Source organism: Gallinula chloropus, assembly GCF_964237585.1.
Source record: "Gallinula chloropus genome assembly, chromosome: 3".
Classification (NCBI taxonomy): Eukaryota; Metazoa; Chordata; class Aves; order Gruiformes; family Rallidae; genus Gallinula; species Gallinula chloropus.
This window is the reverse complement of record NC_140087.1, coordinates 61,173,932-61,190,183: the sequence shown is the minus strand read 5'-3', so window position 1 is coordinate 61,190,183 and position 16,252 is coordinate 61,173,932. Positions and strand designations below refer to the sequence as shown.

The 16,252-nt window shown below is 41.6% G+C and overlaps 1 protein-coding gene across 1 annotated transcript in view; it reads right to left on the bottom strand.

Annotated features, from left to right (window-relative positions):
- Positions 1-556: 556 nt before the first annotated feature.
- The window catches only part of PPP2R5A (protein phosphatase 2 regulatory subunit B'alpha), a 47,091-nt gene continuing 31,395 nt past the window's right edge, over positions 557-16,252 (bottom strand). The window contains exons 5-14 of the mRNA XM_084262368.1: positions 16,015-16,107; positions 13,903-14,033; positions 13,630-13,689; positions 12,233-12,341; positions 9,846-9,899; positions 5,916-5,966; positions 4,868-4,987; positions 4,655-4,782; positions 2,477-2,578; positions 557-1,761 (exon numbers count right to left, since the gene is read on the bottom strand). Of these exons, the coding sequence (XP_084118494.1) occupies positions 1,629-1,761; positions 2,477-2,578; positions 4,655-4,782; positions 4,868-4,987; positions 5,916-5,966; positions 9,846-9,899; positions 12,233-12,341; positions 13,630-13,689; positions 13,903-14,033; positions 16,015-16,107 (981 nt within the window). The 3' untranslated portion in view covers positions 557-1,628. The remainder of the gene's footprint in view (positions 1,762-2,476; positions 2,579-4,654; positions 4,783-4,867; positions 4,988-5,915; positions 5,967-9,845; positions 9,900-12,232; positions 12,342-13,629; positions 13,690-13,902; positions 14,034-16,014; positions 16,108-16,252) is intronic.

Below are 16,252 nucleotides of genomic sequence, written 5' to 3'. Positions count from 1 at the left end.
GAAATGAGGCAGTGATGCATCCTACTGCATTTTTTTATAATGAAGACAGGGCTAGTGCTGGGGGAAGGAGGAGGTGGTTAAGTGCATGATGTGCTCTTTGCTAATAAAGTCCCAGTGTAGTCAACTTTAGTCCCTACTTCTTTTGTTTTATAAGGAAATGTTGTTACTAGAGCAGGCCAGCTGATTCTAGCCAAGAAACCTTGCTTTTATGTATCTATTTATAGGAGTGATTTTAATAGCAAGTGTTGCACAACTTGTTTGAAATGGCCTCTTGTAGCTACAGGGTGATTCTTTTCTATTCTTGATGTCCATATTTGTAACTGCCACTAATTTACTCATTGGAGCATTGCAGGGGAAGTGTTACAAGTGAGCTGCACTGATGACTGGAGAGAGAAGGCAGCTTCTCACCCTGCCTCTAAGAACAAGGCCCCAGCACTTGCTCCTCAGTGCCAACCCCCAAATCATTCAGACATGTACACAGATAAGAGGTTGTTCCTGAACATCACTCTACTGCTCCTGGTCTTTATAAGCACAAAATGTGATGTACAGCACTAAATACAAACATAGAGACTTTATTGAATGCTGCTCAATTCCCCAAAGGTCTTTCATTACAAAAGTTTTCCACACAACTGCAATTTAAGAGATTGGAATGGTACTCTGATAAAAGATGTGAAAAATACTTGATCAAGTAAACAGACAAGACTTCTATTGGCAACTTTCCACCTTTAAGAAACAGACTGCATTTTCTTTAAATAAAACAAGGAACTATTTACTGACATCCTTCCCTCAAACAAAGTCATCCCCGTTTTGGTCTCATTCTCGTATGAGATGCTAAAGCTAATGCAGAAACATCCAAGGGAGGCTCTCAGACCTGCACTATGCTGCAGGGAGTCCTTGGGCTAATAAGAAGCATCATTGATGGGCTCACTGGAGGAAGCTCCATCCTCAGCTGTAGCAGGAAGAAACCTCAAAGGCACCCAGGACCAAGGAGAATAGGGCAGAGGCATTCACCAAGGGGGAGGTCAGGGACTCCCAACCTAGTTAAAGATGCCTTTCTCTTGCTCTTTGCCTCTAATTACTGAGAGAGCATTATATAAATCTAAACCTGAATGCAACCAGGAACTCCTGGACAGCACCAGAGCTGTGTTCCTCTCAGTGCCATAAGGGGCAGTTATACACTGTATCAGGTTACTGGTAATGTACCTTGGTTTTATTTGAGAAAATACAGCACACCTAGAAGCCTTTTCTATCACCTTAACCAAAGTCTGCAGCGATGTGAAAAGCACATACAAAACAAGGAAAAATGTACATAGCAAACTATACCACCTATGTGCAACACAATCAGAAATTCAAGTCATAATTCTCACCACTCCCATAATTTTTTCACTCATTAAGGATACTTCAGTTCTATGAAACATTGGAAGTGACAGTATATCAATAATTAGAGAAATTTACAATATGCTGTGGTATGACATCACTTAACTGCTGTATTGAAATTCAAATCTTTTTACATTTGCCAGAAAAAAACCTGGCTGTCTCTATTATACTGATGAGGTTTCTTCTGCAAATCCTTATACGTTTCAAAAGGGTACAAAAAGTGTGTCTGCTGGGGAGAGGGGTTGCTGCTTTTATTTGGCACTTGTATTGTGTGCATTTAGCACAGGATGAGTGCTGTTCTGCTTCTCTGCCAGAGCCTTCTTGAGCTTTAACTCCTCAAGCTTTCTCCACAACTCTTCACGTTCCAATTCTTTCTTTTTCTCTCTGTAGGAACAAAGCAAAGTGGCCATTTCAGATGCATTTTACATGTAATGTGCAGACACAGTTACTTAACACTTATTTACATCTGCTAATTCCTCTTGTATATTTTTCTTCAAACTTATTTATAGAGGCAATTAGTTTCCTCCATCAAAAAGCAAGCCTAAAAATTGGTAAAACTCTACCTTTGCTCCAACAAACTCAGACAAAGGCTGAAGTGCAGCTTTGCACAGCCAGTTCTGAGGAGGTTCCCTACCACAGGCAAACAAGTTCAGGGACTAAGCATCCTTGGGGAAGAAAAGCCCTGTGACTGAGAGGAGGCTTAGGCTGTGGTCTTGGCCAGCCTAGGATGCTCTGTGCCCCCCACTTCCCTCACTCCACCCATTCTGCTTAGTAGGGTAAGAGAGGTTTTAGGTGAGCTACAAGGTATTCTGCAGCTCAGCTTTCTTCAGCTAACACCCCCAAATCTGCCAGAGACAGCACTGGCAGCTGAAAAGCCAGGGAGCTGGGGCCTTCCCCCCACATCCTGAGGGCTTCAGCTCCTGCCACATCGCTAAAACACCTGCACAGGTGCTGCTTAACTCAAGGGACACAGCAGCAAGTCCCCAGTGAGCAGTTCCACTGCAGAAACCCATAGCTACAACAATTATAACTTTGTTTCTTCCAGTCAGCAGAGGCTGGAGCTGTATCTATCAATGGCTATTTGGAAGAAAATCCCTACCTTTGCCTCTCTGCTTTATATGAGCTTGTGAGTTCGTCAAAAAGCTTGCCATTCATCTCCATCAGGGTTTTCAGCACGTTATATACCAGTGCCACAATCGTTCTAGGACAGAAGGAACACCACCATTAGAGTTACTCAACACAGAATTAACTGCAGGAAACAGGTATTCAGTTTCTTTTCTGGACTCTGAGCTGCTTGTTTAAGATACTAAAGCTCAGCAAGTTTCAGAAACTAAATCCTTCGCTATAATTTCACCTGTAAATTAATAAAATGTACATTTAAATGTGTTTTGAAATGGCTACATTCTTCTAACTGCACAGGATATAATTAATTAGTGCCATGGCTGTACTATAAAGCCATTCAATTATGTTAACATTCAATAAAACAAGTTTTAGCAACAATTTTGTAACATTTGAGTAATGAAATACAAGCAGCTAAAGAAATAGAACTCCTGGCTAATGGCCTTCAGACTGGGCAGAAGAATGAGCTGAGGCACATGAGGCACATGCTCCAGTGCAGCCACTGCCAGCTCTGCCAGCAGAGCTCCTGGGCAGCAGGGAGCTGTGCCCTCTGTGCCCCACTGGGGAACTGAATGGGGAGCAGCAGATAATGGTTTCCAGTCCCTTAGTTTCTTTAAGGGACTAAGCAGCTGGAGCAATACAGGCGTGTCTTAGGTGGCTGCATTTCCACCTTGGGTCTTCCTCTTCGCTTTGTGCAAGGACCCATATTTCAGCAGGCTATCTTCAATGCTGTGGGGTTTGTCCCCTTTAAACCTGCTCTTAGTTATACAAAGAAATGCACAAATAGCAATGGAATCAAACATTTGGGAGGTGCCTACAAGGAAGCTTATCACTAATGAAAGAGGTAGGTAACCTGCCTCCCCCTCTGGCCTTGGCGCAGTGGTACTGATCATAAGGCTGGAGAGCAGGGCTGCTGTGCAGGCTCGAGGCCTTGGGGAGCAACTGTTAAAAGAATCTAAGGAAGTACCCAAAGGCTCCAGGCTGCCCGATTTGCAGGGGGCTCATCTGTTGTGGCTCTAGGAAACACCCTGAGAATTCAGCAGCTGGCCTTACACTCACGCAACAGAGTGCACTGCAGCTGTACACCAGGTGCACTGCAGAGTACACCGCTGGTTTGTTCTGAACACCAGCTTTTGCTTTTCAAATACAGGATTAAGACAAAAGCTTGAGCACAGATTTGGGTTTTCTGAGAAAAGCCAGATTTTGAGCAAGTGCTTAAGTCCCTATTGGGCAGCTAGATGGATATAAGCACATTCCTCTGTCCTCAGAAACAGGGTAGGACCAAAGGGTTAGACTTTCTTCCCCAAACTTCCTCAAGGTATTCAGTTACCCTGTGCCTCTCACTCCCTTTGTAAAGAACAACTTCTGTCTGAGCTAGGGAAAGAGGGACATCCTTCAGATGTGTTGGAAGTCCAAGTACCATCAGTGCTCTGGGGACTAGCTCTCAAAAATGTATATCCAGTCTCAGCTGCTATGCTTGCAGCTAGACACTGTCTCAGTACCTCTGAAGGGCTTAAAACAGGACACCTGATTTACATCAAACTTGTTGGAAGCTCCTGCCGCCCACCCTGGCTTTCACCTGGACAAGCTTTCCATTCTGCAGATGGATTTGCAACTCAATTCAGCATGTTGGACACAAGCAAATTTCGCTTTTCAGTAAAGCAGTTTAATACCTTCAAACATGACAGAAATACTGTTTGTATTTCATGTCACAAGGTATACAGTGGTCACACATTTCTCATTCCTACCATCCTTGACAGGGGTAGGCATACTCTTCTCCCACAGCATCTTTTCGTGTTCTTAGCTCACTGGGCAGCAGTACCTACTTACAGAGATGCAGCATTTTCTTCATCTAAGGTAGTAAAGGACAGCAGAGCATAAACTCTGGAAATTGCTTTGGTCTAAATAGCATTAATTTGCATTTTTACCTAATGCACAAGCTCAAATGCAATTCTATATGAAGCCCATCATCCAATTTCCTCACACTTTTTCAATAAATTCCACGTCTCCACCATAACAATGCAGCAGAGTGATTTCATCTGATTAAACTAAAAATGAAGTCCCCTAAAAAGGAAGTCACATGTACCAGCTCCTGACCCAATCCTGAGAACAGTGGACAACTGAACAGTACTGCAGATAGGAGTTAAACACTACGTACGGGTTCCAGTGTTCTTTGGAGATCTTGTATAAACTGCCAAACATAATTGGTAGAATTTTATCAATGTTCTCCTCAATCAGGCTAAGGATATATTCATTATTCCAGAAGTACAGAGCTCTTTCTGCAACCTGAAACACAAAGGTTAGGGGTCAACAACCACAAAAATCAATTATACAAGTTTGGGGGTGGGGGAGTTAATACTCTTTTTTTTACCTGAAAATGTGAACTTGACACACACTTGGATATTTGCTTAAATAAAGGCTCTTCTATTTTTTTGAATTGCGTTGGTTCTATTACATCTAAGATCTCTTCAATTTCACCTAAAAACATTACCTGTTTGTACAAAAGAAACATACCAAAAAGCAAGAGAATGTTTTATACCTTCATTGTAAACAGAAGCAAACAAAATCCAGCTTGTACATCAGCCCTGAATCCCGCTGGGAACGCTTGCATGTCACTGCAATGCATTAGACATGCACAGGCTTTCTCTGCCTGAGAGAAGTCAGCCATGGCTTTCCGCTCCGAGGCCGTGGCTCCTCTGGGACTTCCTTTTGTGTCACTGCTCTATGCACTTCACAGTGCTGCTGCTGCTCAACAAGGCTGGGGATTTTTACAGTTAAACCCCCCCCCACAACATGAGTGTTTTATATCTTCAGGAACGGCTGCAGAGATGACTATTATCTGAGATCTCCAAAGTAACTTTTGAAGGGATAAATATTTAATTCCCACTTCAAATTACAGGCAGCAGAACACTAGGTAGGGGCACAGAAAAATGCAACAGCACTGAAACAGGGAAACGTGTGAAGGGACCTCACTTTTTAAGAGTCCTCAGGAGGGTGGGATCTGCTGGCATAAATTTAAACTAATTTTAGTTACTTTTATACTAGGGAAAAAGCATGTAAGTACACTTTACCAGAGGCTTGCTTGGCATCTCAGATGCTAACTCTGTGTTGCATCGCAGATGCCTGACCACCTCCTACCCAGTCTCTACTTCTCACCTCAGAAAATTGTTTCTCTATACAGTATTTTAATTAGAATGCAGCTTCTCATCTCATATAGCTTTAACATAGTAACACCAGAGGAAGAACAGACATACAAAACAACTGCACTGAGTCGCGTGACAAACATCAGCTCCTTGAGAAGCTTCAAGAACCACAGGTTTTCTGCAAGGTCTCTTGAAGAGCGCAGAGAGAGGTAGGGTGGGCCCACCACACGACACTTCCCATCACAGCAGACACCAGAAACAAGAGACAAAACCAACCTCTTTCTGACTGCAAGTTTTTGGCCAAAATTTGAGCAGTCCTCTGATTACCTACATTAAAAAACACAAGTAAGTTAAAGCAGAACAGGTTCTTGTTACATAATTGATAAGATTCAAACTAGTTAGCTGTATTCTGCTCTCATTGAAACTCTAGATAAAGAGCAGCAAAGTGTAGTTCCATGAAAAGAAATACTGGGCTGTCTCGTTTAAATATTTATCTTGTTTAGGTTATGGGGATAATTTAGAGCCCTATCACTTCACAAGTGTCTCACCATCTGTTCACACTCCCATCCCAGCACACACGTTAATCAATAGGATGCTGATAGCATCAGAGCATCACAAAATGAAGTGAACTCTGCCATGGCTAGACTGCCCACAGTATTGTCTTCTACTCATCCGTACTTTGGGAGCACCTGCCTTGGCATCAGGGTTTGAGGCCCAAGAGCTGACTGCACAAACAGGGCTACACAGCAGAGCCACAGCCTCCACCACTTCCCTTTTTGTTCTAGAATTTGAGACATTAAAAAGACTGGAAACTAAAAAAAAAAGTGAACTTAGAAAAAAATTCCAGTATCTACATTGGAAACTTACAGAAGACTGGAAAAACCTTTGGGAAACTTAATTAGAAAGTCCAGCCCCAAGAGGAAGGAGAGGAACACACAAACAATGGCTGGAGGCCTGTTTCCTAGAAACAAACATCTGCCATGGCATCTACCTTGCAAAATTAATGCTGGCTAAGAAAAGCAGCTGTAACTGCACGTTTTGGCAAGAGAAACATTCTCGGAGCCTTATAAGCTTTCATCCTGAGGAAAGGACATCTTTTATGATACAACAGCACCTAACTGATCACATCCAACTTGCTCAACTATTTGAATGCCTCCTGTTAATTTGGTCTTTGCCACACTGATAAATTTTTCCTCTCCAGCTTCCCAGCTGTTTGATTCACAACTACACATACTCTCAAAATCAGCTATGGCTTTAGGTGCCCGCAAGTCTTTACCCCAGGATACTGGTGTATCCTGCTACTACAAATACAAACATGACTTCAAGTGACATTGAACAAATGCCAAAGCCTCAGGCAGCTGGTGAAGTCCTATGCTCAAATCCACCCCCACAAAAAAGCAAGCTCCCTGGAAAGAACACATCCCTTACAGACCCCAACCACACAGTTCTGCCCAGCTTGTCAAAGGCTACAGACAACCAAAATGCTAACACTTGACAGGTGGCACAGGGCAGGAGGCCTACAGGGGGGTGACACTTTTGCAGCCTGGCCCACAGAGGTGGAGCTCCCTCCCTGGTTTGCTGGGCCAGCACTCACCCGGCCTTCCCGCCCCCAGGGACAGAGCAGGGGAGCTGGGACCTATGGCACACTGGCAGGGGAAAGAAACAAGCTGAGCTCTCCCATTTCACAGCGATACCTGACCTGGCAGTCTTCCATGCACCTGCTTCTCCACCCTCAAGGACTCACACTTGCAGGAATTAATTACACTTGGTTCTCTACATCCACAATGTAAAGTCCTCTGTGTAAACACACTTTAGATCTAGGGCCATTTCCTGTTAATTAGCTCGTAACTGAATGACTGTTCTATCCTGTTGAGCATCTCTATCTTTGAAGAGCAGACCTGAAGATTTACAGGTATAGTAGCTCATCTTGCCCACACCTTCTCTCCCTCCCCAGAACAATACAAATAAGCAAAAAGAGTCAGACAAGCACGTTTGCCAGAGCAAAGCTGTGAGAAACTACTATACAACCCGGACTGGAGCATGAATTTACTGGTCTTGAAAGCATAAAATGGAGTTAGCTGAAGTAGTCTAGTTTCTAGTTCTTGGTGTTGTAAGAGCGCTGAATACACTTTGCTACACACACTCATGTTGTCAACTTCCTAAAGAAATAACACATCGTGAGTACAAAAGTGCAAACCTCAATGACACACCTATTCCTTGCTCCTCAGTATCAGTCTCCAGCTTCACTATGCTTTCATTTTGAAAAGCTCATACGTGCACATTTGTGGTCAAAGATTTTATTCAAAGCTGTATTCAGCATGAATGAAGATCTGAAGCCCTGCTCCTCTTGCTACACAAGTTAAGATAACTAATTCTTCCTGGATGCCTGGAAAGTTGACTTACAACAGCAGGCACCTGCTTGAAAAACAGATCTTGCATACAAGGGCTGTGTGTTTACCCTGGTCTCTTGAATGTAAAGGCCATTGCGCTTAGCAGGGTTAGGTAACAAACTCTTCTTGTCAGCTCTGCAAACATCAGGACTGACCTAAGGCAGACTACCATAGTTACAAAGCTCAGATTGAATGCCCTCTAAATCGACCCTGAGTGACAATTCCTGCCAGAAAAATAACAGTAAGGTACTTGTGAAGACTGTCTTCTGATGGGAGTTCTTAAAATACTATTTGGCCCAAAGCCCCAAAATTTCCAAATGCTATCTCATCAGCTGCCCCAAATTTTAACATTTGCTTCTCAAGCACTTCAGGAAGTTTCTTAAAGCTTCACCCTTATTAACTTGTACTCCTTCACAAATCCAAATTTACTCTCAGCTCTGAGCAATAACCAAGGCCAGCACAGGCAGTGACTGTGCTGGGAGTTCCTGTATCTCCCCCATTCTGAAGTCACCTGTACCAATTACAAAGCAACAAGAACTGTGTGTGCACCCCAGTCCAAATGAAGCCTCTGGACTGCACTACTGCACCCCTACTTCAACAGCCCAGCCTCCTTTACTTCAACGCTTGGGCTTGGATCCCATGGTCTCAGCTCAGTAAATTTGTATCTGGAAGCTCTTTGTCGCAGTCCCTTCAATTCTGCAGGTCTTTATGCAACATTCTACAGTTTTTGCTCACATGTCAACTTCAACTGTTAAAATCCCTGGGCTGTTTTATTGCTTGGCTTAAGGATTATGCAATTCCTTTCTCCTCACCCTATGCAGCAAAATAAGCTTATTGACCAGCATAGCTGGCAACGGGGATAGAAGATGCTTCAAGCAGACAAGGCAAACTCATGGGTAGTCAAGCTGATCACCTTCCACTATCTAAGGAGTAAGCTGTCTGCTGATAAGGAACACCAACACTGAAGGGTCTGTGCAGAAAAAGAGCTTCTCCACTGGGATACCAGCAAAGACCTACATTGTTTCCACAAAGCTGTTAATTTTTTTCTTTCTAGAATAATTTAAAGTTTGCATAAGCTCTTCATTTTTCTGTCACAAGGGATGAAGTATTTAAACCTCAAGATAACCCTCATGGAAAGATCCCTGATTGTCTGACTAAAACCAGTTTCTGTTCTGGCTGGTCTGACATCAGCCTGTGTCCCCACGAGCTGCTGCACTGCCCTGAGCCTGCGTTCTTCTTCATGGGCATCGCCAAAACCCTGGTGTGAAGCACAGCAAACCCTTCTTTAGCTGAGCTGTCAATATGTATCACAAGAAATTTGGTCTGGCAAAAGCCACTGATGCCTGAAGCACCTCTATTGTAACTGCCGAAGGGCACCCCAGGAACTGATGAGGCAGAATGCAAACATCGCATTTGGAATCTCTGAGTTCCATCTGTCTAAATAAAGTGTTGCCACTATTTCCAAATTATATTTTGGGATTGTTATTCCCTAAAAATATTTCAGCTAGGTGGCTAGGCACAAGCCATCGGCACCAAAGATACTGAAACTTACCCAGAGGGACTCTCCTTGTTACATGCTCTCTCATATGAGGTGATGTTGCATGGCATCAGTGGTTCAAGCTCTTATTTAAACCCAGGCTCTGTGTCCCAGGTTGAGATAACTGCCCTTTCAAACCCAGAATTCCCTTCACCACTCTTCCAGATTTAATTTCCGCCCCGGACCATTAATCAGGACAGCACAGATAGCAGCAGCCGTTACACCGCAATGTTTAGCTCAAATTAAAAATAGAAACACATTCAGCTGAAAAACACTTACAGGCTCTGTTAAAGTTGTGTCTTTTTCCAGGAACTGTACAACACAATAGGCGAGCTAGAATGCAAGTCACACCATTATTTAGCTTTAACAGACATTGTTTAGACATTGCAGCAGAACTAAATGTGACAACTTATAATGGAAGCACTTCAGCTCAGGGAGGTGGCAGGGGGAACCCAACCCAAGACACCCCTAACACAGCCATCTTAAGTTCTTCTAAACTAAACAAAACAGCAATTAAAGCAGGAAGATCTACAGGCCTGCTCTGGCTTACAAAATGTTCATGCATAAAAAAAAAGATTTGGGGGTTTTCATCTTAGAAGGTTACTTTTAAGCTTGACAGATGTTTCCCTAGCTCAGACCCAGTAACTAGGCAGATTTTTCTCAACATCAATTCCCACATGAACATTATGAAGTCTATTATTTTCTAACATCTCCAGTGGGGTAAAAATGGTGATGCTTTCAGTCCAATAAAAAAAAAATTAAACCAGGTTTGACTGAGCACACAGTACTCAAGTACCAGACACCTACAGCACAGAACATTCAGAGGTAAGACTACAGGTGAAAGTTTTAACCTAGCACACAGCCACAAGAGACAAGGCAGCATCTGTCCAGCTGAGTAACCTGTCCCCAGCACATCCCACAGACACCCGTGGAACAGCGTCTGCAGTGGGGGAAGCACATGTGATGTGATTAAGTCACCAGCATGCTCTCCCAGCCTCTAGTGGGTCCTGCCCAGGGGTCTTCTCAGGCCAAAGTGTGCATACACAGGGTATGGAACCCCTGAGTGTTTAGTTAGTTGGCACATACAACCTCTGCTCAGTACAGAAAAAATATTGCTAAAGTACTTCCTCTCAGATCCCATCAAGACTGATTTTAATAAACCACAATATTTTTCATCCCACAATATAAAGCAGAGACAGATTATTTACATGCATTACACATACATTTCAATATCTAGGATGCTTGAAATTGACCAGAACCTTTCCTTTTTTTAATCTGTTATCCCAAAGCAGATAATTACAATGCTGTAACTACAACAGGTCTAACTTATTTTACCCTTAGGCTAAGGATGTACACATGTAGATTCAAAAAATAACAAGTGTCACACATTAATCTCATAAAATCCCATTACATATATATTGTACAGTAATACCTCATTGTTCAAAGGGAAAGCCTCGTACTTCATTCAGCTTTAGGATTTGAAGGGTAGGCTAAGCTTGTACTGTAACAACAAAGCAACGAGGCCACTCCCAACTGCAAAGCCATTCTAATGCTGGTTTACACCTTCAGGGTAACACGAACCCAGAAGCCCAGCACTGGAACTGACCATGGCACCAGTGGTCAGGCAAACGGTGCTTTCAGGCACAGGGTACAGCTGAATGAGCTGGACCCTTTCAGGAACCAATGAACTAGATTAAAGATATCCTGGAACACAGGATAGCTTGCTGCTCTGGTCCACCTCTGAGAATACCTTTGGGAAGTGACTTGTCCCTTTCTTATCACTGACTCATTCCATGGAGCAGCCTATTGCCTAGCAATAGGCCGCAATGACAATGATTTAATTAAATTACAACTTTATACAGGAATTGGGAATTAACCAAGCTCTTGACTTGATCCTGTTTGTAGGCTATACAGTCATAATGATTTCACTTTAATTAGAAACTCAGCTCCTCGTATCATTAGTCTATAAGGAGCTGTATTAGTGAGCTAAGTTAACAAAGTGAGTTTTTAATTAGCCACAGCAGTATTACTTGCAAGTCTGCATCAAATATACACTTTGCTCAAGTGCCATATGTCTGGAAAGGATATACATTATTTCTCAAGTAACACACTGAACAACTGTGCAGCATGTAAGACTGGAAGTCAAATGAAGAGCCACAGCTTTCTGACAGCATGTCATGGATCTACATAATTTCTAGCTGATCCAGGGAGCTACTACACATTTCTGCCTTTTACATCCACCGCTCTCCTCCCCTCCCCACCTCTGCTATGGCTTTAGAAATTAAAGAGCCCTGTTGAAGCAAGTACCTGGCCATACCCAGGGCTCATTTCTACACAGCATTTAGGTTACATGAAAGAAGTGATAACCACTCAGGGTCCTGGGATTAAATGAAGCTTAAAGTGTGACAAGACCAGAAAGCAAAAGAGCTTCCCACTTCAGCCAACACGACTGACTTGCTGTTATGTTCTTTCACTTTTAATATATGCAAAATACCATCTCAAAATTAACATTTAGACATAAGATCCATAAGATCTTTAAAAAACAAGTGACTGAATTTGCAAATATACTGGAATATTGATATTATAAGACATACTGCTTTAAATTTAATTTGTTTCAAATGCAAATATAAAAAAACCCAACCACTTAAAAATAGGCAAAAGCTTACCTGTGCATGAAACAAAGCTAATCCCTTTGCAGTATGCATAGGAATCAGAACTTTCATAAGGAACTGTTTGTGTTCTGCTTTCAGTGGCAGTGCAAAACCATTGATAATACTGAAAACATGAATAAGCAGGATTTATTTTTATTAAAAAAATATTTTTTTCCTAGCAAGTCAAGAATTTCTGCAAATTCAAGAGACATCCCATTTTTTATTCAATTTCTAAAACTGATTATTTTGAAGCCATAGAATAGCTCTACATATGCACAACCTTAAGTGTTGGTATCATGCGAGTTTAGACTCTTGGTAGGAATACCAGAGAACTATAATACACATCAAATAATACTCCTTATATGAGCTGAAATATTTTTGCCATGACATCCATCAAGTCAAATAAGCTACAGTAAGTCTTGCTGTCTAATTGAAAAGCTTAGACAGATGCATCAGGAAGCTGATTATACAATCACAGAATGTTTTGGGTTGGAAGGGACCTCAAAGATCATTCAAGTCCCAACTCTGGCCCCTCCCTACCACAGACAGGGACACCCTCCACTAGCCCAGGCTGCCCAAGGCCCATCCAGCCTGGCCTTGAACACTGCCAGGGAGGAGCAGCCACAGCTTCTCTGGGCAGCCTGTGCCAAGGGCCTCAGCAGCACATCTAATCTAAATCTCCCCTCTTTCAGCTTGAAGCTGTTATCTTGTCCTGTCACCACCCTCCCTGGTGAACAGTCCCTCTCCCACTTTCCTGTAGGACCCCTTTAAGCATTGGTAGGCCGCAATTACGTCTCACCAGAGCCTTCTCTTCTCCAGGCTGAATAAGGTGAGAAAAAACACCCTTTCACTTTATTTTCATGAAATTGTTCCACAATAGTTTCACAATGTTTGCATTTTCACCTAAGCCAGTAATATTTATAAAATATTCTACTATGAAATGCATGTCAGTTTGGAAAAAACAGAACAATTCCACCACAAAATTAGTCAAATATGGTCTAAAAAAGATACCTAAAACCCTCTAGCACTTACAAGGCCTTTCTGAATATAATTTAAAGAAAACCAGCCTGCTGAAGATTAAAGCATTTCATTCAGCATGAGGGCAAAAGTCAACATTCATTTTCTTAATGAAAAAAAGTTATCTATAGATAAGAGTAGGTGTTCCTGACAAGCAAGGACCCTTGAGAACTACTCTGCCAGTCAGCTTTGAAACTTGTACCAAAAAAAGAATAATTTATACTGTGTCCTAATTTGATACTCACATGGTAACCCATACAGTATTAGATTATATCAGTGACTGCACTTGATCATTTGTTACTGCAATAATTCTTTCCACCCTCCATTCCCAAAGCAAGCTGAATCAAGCACCCCCAATAACATTTTGTATTTTTTCTGTATCAGATCAAACTTACCTTCCTAATATCTCGAGAAGTTCAGCAACACCATTGAAGTGCTCTGTTTCATATATAAACCTGTTACAAAAAACCCCAGACAACAGTCAGAAAACAAAACAAGAGGATCAGAGATTTCCAAGAAATAACCTTTAATAAGTTTCATATACTTGAAAGGCAGATCACAGAACAAAACTGTCTTATTTCAAGACTAAATCTCTGCAGGCTCAGACCATGAAGGACAGACAAAATAATTCTCCAGCCAAGCCTCTTGCACACATATACACAGCATACCTGAGGAAAATGTTGTTAATCTGTTTCCTGATGAATGCTCTTAAACCGAGGAATTTTCCATAGATTCGATGAAGAACTGTCTTTAAGAAATCCCGTTCTCGTGGATCTTCACTATCAAAGAGCTCCAACAACTTTAAAAATCAAATGGAAATGCATTACTTTTTAAAGACTTGCATTTTGTTACGTTACTGATTTGAGTTTAACCTGAAATTTCCAAGTCTACATTAGAAAAAAAACTAGAATCAATTTAACAAATTCTGTTCTGATGTCAATGCTGTGTTTTTAAAATTAGGTTTTTAAAGCAGCTGAGAGCAGTTTTAAGAATTAAACCCAGGGACTTCATTCCCTTCAAAGGTTCGGATACATCAAACAAAGCCACTCCAACAAGTATTACACTACCAAAATAAAACTTGCAAGAATGAAATTACCAAACCTTAGGTAAAAGTTTTACACTTGGCCTTTAAGAAATCAGAATGAATCAAATCTGTGTCAAGTATCTACAGTTTCTCAATTAAAATCCTGTATAGGTCAGCTCAAACCTGCTTGTGTCCTGAAGGCTCAGCACAAGCATTCCTATACAAGAATTTTCACAATTAATGACTTAATATGGAGCTGTCATGAAATAAGCTTAAGATATGCAATTATTAACTGATTCTCTGCTAATACAGAGTAACCACCATGATAAGCTAGCAAAATTTTCTATACTTGTTTTCTTATAGAAAGTTTTCCAAGGACACCAAAAAGACCGTGTTCAGTTGCAGACCTCAAAAGATATCCCAATCCCATTACAGACCAGTATTTTAGTTTTGGTCTTTGATGTTTTGGGTTTTTTTTTTCTTCCCCTGCATATCCAAGTAAGAGCATATAGTAGAACTACTAACTCTGCAAAGCAAATTAATAAACTTGCTCAAGCAGTCACTGGAGTCTCTTGCTCAGTCCAGGCCTGTGAGCTTGGGTATGTCTACACCAAGCAGCACAAGGGACTGGAAACAGCTGTTCAGAAACTTCGTACAGGCTCATTTTATTTTTATATTTGGAAAGAATTTCTCAGGGTCACTACTCCACTTTTTTCCCATATATAGCTAGCTGCTCATTGCATTGTCTTTCTTGTACTCTAGAGAAAGATCAAGTGAAACATCAGGAACTGCAGCTCTGCAGCACGGCTCTTCATAGCCACAGGTCCGTTAGTAAACTGGATACCCACAGCCAAGACCTCACCAGCAGCTTCAGGCCTAAGTTTTGTGGGAAAGTAGAGTAGACAGACCAGAAAGAAAACACCTATAAAAAAAGTGCAGTAAAACGAAACAAGCAGAGATTAAATGCAGTCACTGAATGCAGAGAAGGAAAACCTTCACCTACATTTATACTTTTCTCTGCCGTGCTGTGCTGGCCTGCCAGCACTCACTCTTCAGATACAGAGCTTTTCCTTGACAACTAAGTGTTTTGACATGGTTTAAAAAAATAAATCCCCACTGAGTTAACCTTGGGCAGACACTCTTATGGAATTCTACAGCCTAATTTCTTAAGAAGTTCTATTTAGTGTGAAATCTTGCTTCACTTTCTTGATCACAGTTACTTTGCATGATGAAGCACGATTTTCCTAGGTACTTCCTTACTTGATTTTCCTTCTGTAGTGAACGCATGATACTAAGCAGAATGACACTATCTAGTCAAAAGTTAACAAGTATTGAAGCACATTCCACATAAAAGTGGTACATGAACGTTTTACAGGAGAAACATTTGCTTTGCATTTTCACATGAGAAAACTATGAAAAAACCAAGCATAAACGCACTACAAAAAATTAACTAGCTCACCGATTTCACTGGGAGTTACTAGAGACACAACTTGTACTTGCAAATCACAAGTATCTTGCATTGCAAAGCACTGAGGTCAATATGTGGAAACAAAGTGTGAAACTGCTAGTTACTTATAGCCTGCACTGTATGATGTGCTGTTTATTTAGTGTTTGGCAGAAACCACTGTTGGAACACCTAAAATTTAAGCCCGTGTCAACATGAAAGCTCTGATATTCTCCTTAGCTGTAAAGTCACCTGGCAAATTAAGCTTGAGAGGTGATCTTTAAATCTGGGGTGGAAAAACTCTCTACTTACCTGCTGTACAAATTTCTGGTCAATATATCGCTTTGCAATGCTAGGCTGAAAATCTGGGCTCTCCAAAAACCTCAGGAAAAACTCATACACCAGCTACAAAACATTGAAATGAACATTTTGCAGTTAGTAACCATAACATATCTCATCAGCCTCACCACTGTTACCAAATCAGTAGGACTGCTCACATCCTTAAAAGGTACAAGAGGAAACCAGAGCCTAACACATCGCTGGTTAATCA